This window comes from Vombatus ursinus, unplaced genomic scaffold (assembly GCF_900497805.2).
Source record: "Vombatus ursinus unplaced genomic scaffold, bare-nosed wombat genome assembly UNPS02012319.1, whole genome shotgun sequence".
Classification (NCBI taxonomy): domain Eukaryota; kingdom Metazoa; phylum Chordata; class Mammalia; order Diprotodontia; family Vombatidae; genus Vombatus; species Vombatus ursinus.
The window spans coordinates 4,556,600-4,564,334 of NW_020952097.1; the positions used below are offsets into that span (position 1 = coordinate 4,556,600).

The 7,735-nt window shown below is 50.4% G+C and overlaps 1 protein-coding gene across 1 annotated transcript; it reads right to left on the reverse strand.

The window, feature by feature from the left end:
- On the reverse strand, positions 1–6,234 carry CDC37 (cell division cycle 37). Its single transcript, XM_027857774.1, has 8 exons — positions 6,051–6,234; positions 3,862–4,143; positions 3,363–3,468; positions 2,372–2,487; positions 1,923–2,045; positions 1,508–1,690; positions 1,140–1,211; positions 1–606 (listed from the first exon to the last, which is right to left on the reverse strand). The coding sequence occupies exons 1-8, from the start codon at positions 6,150–6,152 to the stop codon at positions 442–444; spliced, it is 1,149 nt and encodes a 382-aa protein (XP_027713575.1). The 5' UTR covers positions 6,153–6,234; the 3' UTR covers positions 1–441.
- Positions 6,235–7,735: the final 1,501 nt, after the last annotated feature.

A 7,735-nucleotide genomic window follows, 5' to 3' on the forward strand; every position in this document is an offset into this window, starting at 1 on the left:
TCACAACTCCTCAAAATCTTTTATTTGAAGATGTTTGCCAGTTACCCTCACCTCAAAAATAGACACAACAGCACACTAATGGGTTCATAACAGTGCCCAGAGCCATGCCTACAACCCTAGTCGCTCTAAGTCCAAGCTCCTTCCCCCAAGACCCAGTACCAGCTCCCACTCCTACTGGGCACAGGGCAAGATAATGACTGATGGGGGGAGGGGAGGCAGCAGTGGTGGCACAGAGCCATCTGGAAGCCCCTTCACGCTCAAAGCAGATATTTGGATCAGAGCTGGGACAAAGGGGGTGTTGGGAGGAATGCCAGCACTGGGGGTTTTGGTGTGGAAAGCGAGCAGGAGACTCAAAAGCTCACATATTTTGTATATTCTTATATTTGTTGGTTTTGTCATCTTAAAAGAGAGTCTGGTATAAAGTTTGCAGTAGAGGCCAGATCAGATGTTCCCTTTTTCTTCCTCTTCGACCCTGCCCTTCCTGGCCTCACCCACAAGGTCTGAAGCTGGGGCTTCATCCTCTCCTTTCTCCTGCCCTCCGGCTGCCTTTGCATTGGGGACCCAGAGGCCTGAGTCGATGCAACGCTGCATGTGATATTTTGCTTCCTGGAACAAGAGGTTACCCCACCACCGATGAGAATGTTTCCTCTCCTACATACAGGTTTCTCTACTCCCTGGATTTCCCAAAGCCCCAGCTCTGCATGTATAGCCCATCAGCTGAACCCACAACTCCCAGACACACATTAAGAGGCAGCAGGCCCTGATGGCCAGCACACTTTGCTCCACCAGGGCTGAGATGCCTGCAGCTCCAAAAGAAAGTTTCTTGCTGCCTCCTGACTGGAGAGAGTGAGAAAAGGCAAAGGCCTAATTCTGCCAGGCTGGTGAACTTTCCATAAAGACTGAGGGGCCCTTTGATTCTAGTTCCTGCCAGGGTGGGGGAAGAAGTCAGCTACTGACTGCTAAGGAAGACCCTCTGCCAAGGAGAAGTGGAGCCCAGGAGATGAAAAGTCTAGACAAAGAAAGGAAACTAAAAGCAGCCAACAATCCTGCACCACACCCCAAGTGCTTAAGGAACCGGGTGTGACAATGGCCATGGCAAGACTACACTTTATTCCAGGCTCCCCCTACTGGACACTCACCGCAGGGTCCATTTTGCTGATGGTGTCTTGCAGCATCTGTACATCCTTAATGTCAAAGCATTTCTGGAGCTCCTAAGTAAGCACAGGGATGGATAAGGGGACGTCCAGAATGTGAGCATTCCAAAGGACAGATAAGGACAGCTAGACACAGGGTGTTCAATGACTAAAACAACAGCTAGCCACAGGAGAAAAGGTTCAGCATTCAAGTGGAAGAGCTTGAGTCCTTTCTGGGCAACTGGCCCTCTAGGAACTCACCCACTGGGGCAAGTTCACTGGGCTCAGATAGCCCTGGGATATGCAGTCTCCCTGGGGCCCAGCACAGAAGAGATCAAGCAGTTCCCCAATTAGCTCCCGCTGCAAGGACATACCACAGGCAGTGCCTCATAGACCTCCACAGGGTCTAGGCCACCAGGGCCCAGGCGCTTCTTTCGCTCTTCCTCCTCATACTCCTTCATAGCCTTCTCAATCCGCACTTTGGCACGGCCTCTCACCCGCTCTTTGAAGGACTCCAGCTCATCTGTGAAGCCTTCCATGTACTGCTGATCGGCTGTCTACAAGGAAGGAACGGGAAAAAAGAAAGATGAGGAACAATTCCTTTGCGGAGATAAATGGGACCACAAGGCTCCTTTCACCCTTTGGCTGGTGTCCTGAACTAGTGGGTGTTCAGTGGCCCAGAGAGTGCCCTATGATGCTCAGGCTGGAGCCAATCCTGCACGGCCAATCTCCCTTCCTGTTGCTCCGAACCAAATCCCTAGTCTTCACGGGGGGGCCCTGGAGACTCACCTTGATTTTGGTGAAGAACTGCCTGAAGCAGGCCCGGGGATCCACCTTGAGGCTCTTGGCCAGCTCCAGAATGAACTGCATAACGATTGTCTGATGGGCCACTTGTTCCATGAGGGCACATTTCTAAAGGGGAGAGAAGCGCACCTGCTCACAGAAGCACAAGCCTTCTCCCCAACCCTCTGGGGCAGTAACAGGCCCTCTCCACCCCTCTATCCAGGGGCCTCATTGAACACTGCCTTCTACAATTCTGCAGAGCGAGCGCTTACCATGTAACGTTGTACAATGGGGATCTCTCGGCAGAGCTCCTCGAAGCAAAGACCTTATCCAAACCTGATCTCCCTGTGCCCCAAGCCCCAGAGCAGCGGAGTGCTTGCTCTACCCAGTTCACGTTTATATTTGTAGTTGTTCTAGGCCAACCAGGCGAAGGTTCCCCTCCCGGGCCGCCTTACCTCCTCCACTTCCAGGTCAATGCACCAGATGACCAGGTAGTTGGCAGTCTCCTCACAGACCAGGTGTGGGTTTTCAGACAGGTACTTCTGGCTGTCATCCCAGCGCCGAAGCATGCCTGTCAGAACACAAGGCACTGACAGGGACTTCAAGGCCCTAAGCCTCTACATTCACATCTCTCTCCACTAAAACATTCTTTTTCTTTATTCATTCACTCTTTCCCACATGCTAGGAGACATAGACACTTCACAGAAATTCACATCCTGTCCTAACCCTTCAACCCAGGTGTCTTGAAGACATCGATTCTATTTCATTTTGTATAAATATTTTGCATTTTCTTTCCTTTCTTTCTTTTTTTTTGGTCTAACGAGATTAGAATCTCCATAAAGCTAGAGGCTATCTTTTACCTTTCACTATCCTCCACAGCACAGCATAGCAGAGCAGCATTATGGGCAAGTAGAGATATGCTGTATGTATATCATTGGTTGGTTTGAGTGATTGGAGGGGCTGGAAGTATTCAGAACACCACTTCTACTGTAGGGTCAATTTGGGGGACAGATTGAACATCCCTTCCCCCTTGAAACCATGACATTAACACACTGGGAGAGGCAGAGAAAGGAAGGAAAGGCACTGAGGGACCCCAATATCCCTATCTTTGCCCTCAAGTTGAGATCAGGAGATCAGAAGTTAGCAATGAATAGGCCTTTAGAGATCACCTAGTCCAATCCTCTTATTAACAGGGGAAGGAACTGAGGCTGAAAACACTTCATAGCCTACAGTGCTTTGGGTCTGACTATAGCTTCAAGGCCATGGCTCCTGGGAATCTTGTGCCTTCAGCAAGCTTCCCACCCAAATAGAAACTCTCCAGTGATGGGCACTCTCCCAGCTTAGGAAATGACCCCCACGAATGGTCCAAGTGCAGGCTCTGCTAGGGCAGAATCTGTTTTCCCCAGATGAGAGAGCCCAGAGTACACTACAACAGCCAAGCCTTACCAAAATGCTTAATCTGCTTCTCATACTTCTCTACAAAGGTCTTGTGCTTCTGTTCTTTCTGCTCCTCAGAATCCTCCTCCTTGTCTGGCTTAATATTGAACACACTCTGTGATGGGAAAGTGAGGGGGAGAAACCAGTGAACCAAATCTTCCCTATGCTAAGACTTAGCCCCTCTACCTAGTTTCCTCCATAGCATGAGAAGGAAGATGAGGAGTTGGGTCTGTTCATTCAGGCATAGAGAAAAGAGCTTTTCACAAGGAATCTGCCTAAAAGATAACCGGAAGGCTTCACACTCCTTGGGATGGAGGGATGATCACCTGCCTGAGCCTTCCTGCCTCAGGGCTGGTTTTGCTGCTTTTACATATTCAAACACCATCTTTCTCAAGGAAGCCCCAGGTCATGAACCTCAGTGTGTCTCACTTCCACGGACCTCCCTCCCCCAACAGGACACCCCGGGAGCTAAATCCTGCCACACACACACATTTGATCCCCAACTCACTTTGCTGAAGCCATCCTTGCTCAGTGTGTCTACATTCCATGGCATGTTTTTCTCCTTCTTGCGCAGTTCATCAAGCTTTTGTTCCCAGCTCTTCTCCTCCTTCCGCAGCTGCTGGGCCTCTGCCTGGAGTCGCTGCACCTCTGCTTGGCCGGCTTTGGGCTCAGCCACCTCTAGCTCCTTCAGTTTCCTCTGACATTCAGCCACCTTCCGCTTACACTCCCTGCATCCTTTGTCTAGCTCCTCCTTCTCCTTTTGAAACTGCTCCATGCGTTCCACTCGTGCCTGCAGAGAGCAGCGACCACCTTAGGAGGAAGCAGGATACAGAGCAAGAACTGGGGGAGCAGGAACCTGAAAGAAGGGCAGGCAGCACAGTTTCCCTGGGACTGACAGGGCTGATCTTAGTCCTCTGTCATCCAAAAACACAATTATAAAAATATTAGTAATAACTCACATGAAGGTTTATCGAGAACTTTCCTCTGGACAACCCTGTGAGGTAGATGGGTAATGCAAATATTATCATCCCTATTTTATGGATGAGGAAACAGACAATAGGGATAAGTGATTTGCACATAGCTAGGAAGTGTCAGAACTAGAATCCAAACCTAATTGTCTTGACTTCAGGTCTAGTGCTTTTTCCATTTTACCACATGTTTTTGGTTGCAGGACTCATTCTACCTCCCCAGTCAGCCCCACCCCATTCCTGGGTTAATTTGCTCTATGAAAGGTTTTTTTGAAATGCCTCCTCTTCTGTGGGGATCCACAGAAACAAGTGTTTCTGGCTAGCTTGGCAGACTCTCTTTGTCCCATGGGCCCAATCCTGACACCCACAGATGCCAAATCCTCACCCCTGCTGAGCTAAATAAAGACCTGTGAATAAATACATTATACATGTTCAGTCAGTGGAAGCAGTAGCTTAAACCTGGCTTCCACTCAGAGCTCCATACTATGGGACTGGAAGCACAACTGACTCGGTCAGGATATTCTGGCCTGGGTCTGGGTCTTATAGCCCCCAAGCATCCAGCTCCAATCCAAAAAGCACTTATTAAGTACTTAGTAGTGCAAACTTCTGTTTGAGGTGATGGGGATTCACGAAATGATAAAATTTTTAAAAGTACCTATCCTCAAGGCCCTTAAATTGTACCAAAATGTACATTCTATTGGTCCCATACTGTCATCTGAGAGATTAGGGACTGTAGTTAGGCAATGTGCTCAGGCATGACAGCAGCAAGTGGATCTTAGCAGTGACCCTAGGAAGCGAAGTCATGGAGGGAACATCTTAGGTAGGAAAAGGTATCAACAAAAGAACTGAAGACATCTCAGGGAGAGGAGTGTAACCAGAAAATCTCACCGAATTCAGAGTTATAAAGGATATTAGAGATCTAATCCAACCACCTCATTTTACAAACTAACTCTCCTCATTAAAGTGATTTAGGTCACACAGATAGCAAACAGCAAAGCTGGGTTTCAAACCCTGGTCTTCCGACGGAAATTCTTGCATTAGATTTCACAGGAGAGCCAGGCTAAGGAATTGAGTAACAGGAAAATCCCACAGGGATTCCACCAAGAATGGAAATTTCTGGGCCTGCCTGGAAGGTCTGAAGACACCCTGCCACCTCCCTGAAGCCAACCCACCTACATTTCGGTGGTAGGAGATTTCGGGGCTGTTCTAAGCACTCCGGGAAAGGAAAGGGAAAGTTTGTAGTTGAAGGTTGGAGAAAAGTTCCCACAGAATAACGGGGACCGGGGTCGCTGCATCAGTTTGGGGGGAGAGGTGATCGGCTCAGCATCCGAGCCTGGGGCGTCAGCTCGAGGGAATCCCCACTGCCCGTCCCCTTGCCCCCCACGCCGCCACCACGCACCTCAGTGGTCTCGCATTAAATGGGCGGACTCGGGTTGGAGGAAGGCCGGACCTTGGACAGGAAGGGAGGGCGGGAGCTGCGGCCGGGGGCTAGAGGGGAGGGATGGCCCCCCCAGCTCCGCCCCAGGGGAGGCCTGGATCCGGGGTCATAGGAAGGAGGGCACGAGGGTCTTGGGGTAAGGGGTCGAGTAGAAGGGGGCCAGATCTTGGGTCCGGCCGGGGGTGCGGAAAGGGGGGAGAACGGGAGGACGAGTGGGGCAGGGTAAGGACGAGTCCCGATCTCGGAGTCGGAGGAGGAAGGTCCCGGGGCAGGGTCCGGCCCCGGACGCACCTGGTGCCGCCAGCGGAAGAGGCTGGCCGTGTCGATGTTGGGGTGCGTCTCATCTTCATCGTCCGACACCTCGATGTGGTCCCACACGCTGTAATCTACCATCTTGGCGCCAGACCGATCCCGCCTAGCTCGGCTTCCCCGCGGCTGCGGCGCCTCCGGCCAGGCCCCCGCTTGCTCCGGCCTGGCTCCAGCCCTCCCCTTCCGCTTCCGGGAGGCCGGACCCCGAGCGTTCCACAGACCCACCCCTCCCGTCAAGACATCACTTCCTTAGCAACGGGAACCGCCGCTGCTACGCTTGGGTCAAAGACCGGCGAGGCTCGCGACACAGAAGGCGTTCTTAAAGAGACACACACTCTAGCCAGTAGGAATACCGCCTCCTTCCGGTTCTGAGCCCTCCTCCTTAGTGGCTCCGATGTTCTAGGATTTGGCTGCAGGCTGTTGGGGGTGGGTCCTAGGTCAACCAAAGAGAACAGAGCGCGCTCAGAGAGCAGCCCCCTCTCCCTTCCCCCTCACCCCTGATATCCTGTTCCCAGGGTGCGTAGAGCAACCTGGGAACCTGGGGGTTGAAAGCACAGGCGGATGGCCAGAGAGGAGGGTTCAGCTAGAATATTAGCCTGGTGTCATGAACTGCATCCACTACCCCATTTTACAGAAGAGGAAACAGTAGCCCAGGGACAGGAAAGGACTTGCCCAAGAACACACACCGCCCCTTAGCGCCAAGTCTCTCTCTCTCTGTCCACTCAACAGCCCTGTCCTGATGGTGTGCCAAAGCCCCAAGCAGAGTACTTTAAGCAGCCATGGTGGGAAAAAAAAAAGTGTCACCCCACTAAACCTTGGGAAAACGGGACTTTTTTTTTAATCCTACCTCAGACACCAACCTTGTGGTTCCCTGGGCAAGTCAGAGCCTCAGTTTACTTTTCTGTAAAATGGCTATAATAATACCTGTGGCACCTACCTCACGATGTTGTTGTGAGGCTCAAATGAAAAAAATACATGCACAACTCTGCAACCTTTAAAACTCTACGTAAAAGTCAATAATCTTATAGTGATAATCTCAAGTTCTTCTTCCAACCCCCATTCCAGTTAGCAGGCTAGGTTCTCAGAGAGTGTCAACTATTTCTCTTCAGGGCTCTATCAGTTGATATCGATTAGTCATCCAGACCATATCAGTTTTTAGAAACCATTATTTACTGTGGTGGTGTTACTGACAGGGAAGTGGAGAGGGATGAAAATCGCCCAGGTCCCAAAATCCCTCAACTCTATAAGCAAGGACGTTGTGGTGCAGACCTGGAGTGGTTTGGGTTAACTTGGCCCCCGGTTGATTGACTTGAAATCCTGCTATTAGGCCCTTTGGACAACAAGTTTTGGGGACATTGGGGGAGAGCTCCAGGGAACCTGCTTATTGACTGCTTTTAACTTCCTAGCCATGGGGCTTTTATCTGATTTTAACAGCCTGACCTTTTTAATTGCCTTGGAAACTGCTTTTAGCTGAAGGTATGGGAATATGTTTTTAATAAAAGAACTCTTTGTTTGAACCTTCAGGTTCTGAGTGATCTGTTCTACCAGATGCTGAACCACTACTGGGATAAGTGGTATGATTGGTTAAAAAAAATGTCTCTCCAAAATTCCATGACACACTGTGCTAGTAGTACATACAGAAATATAGTAGTTGAGATAACCCAAAA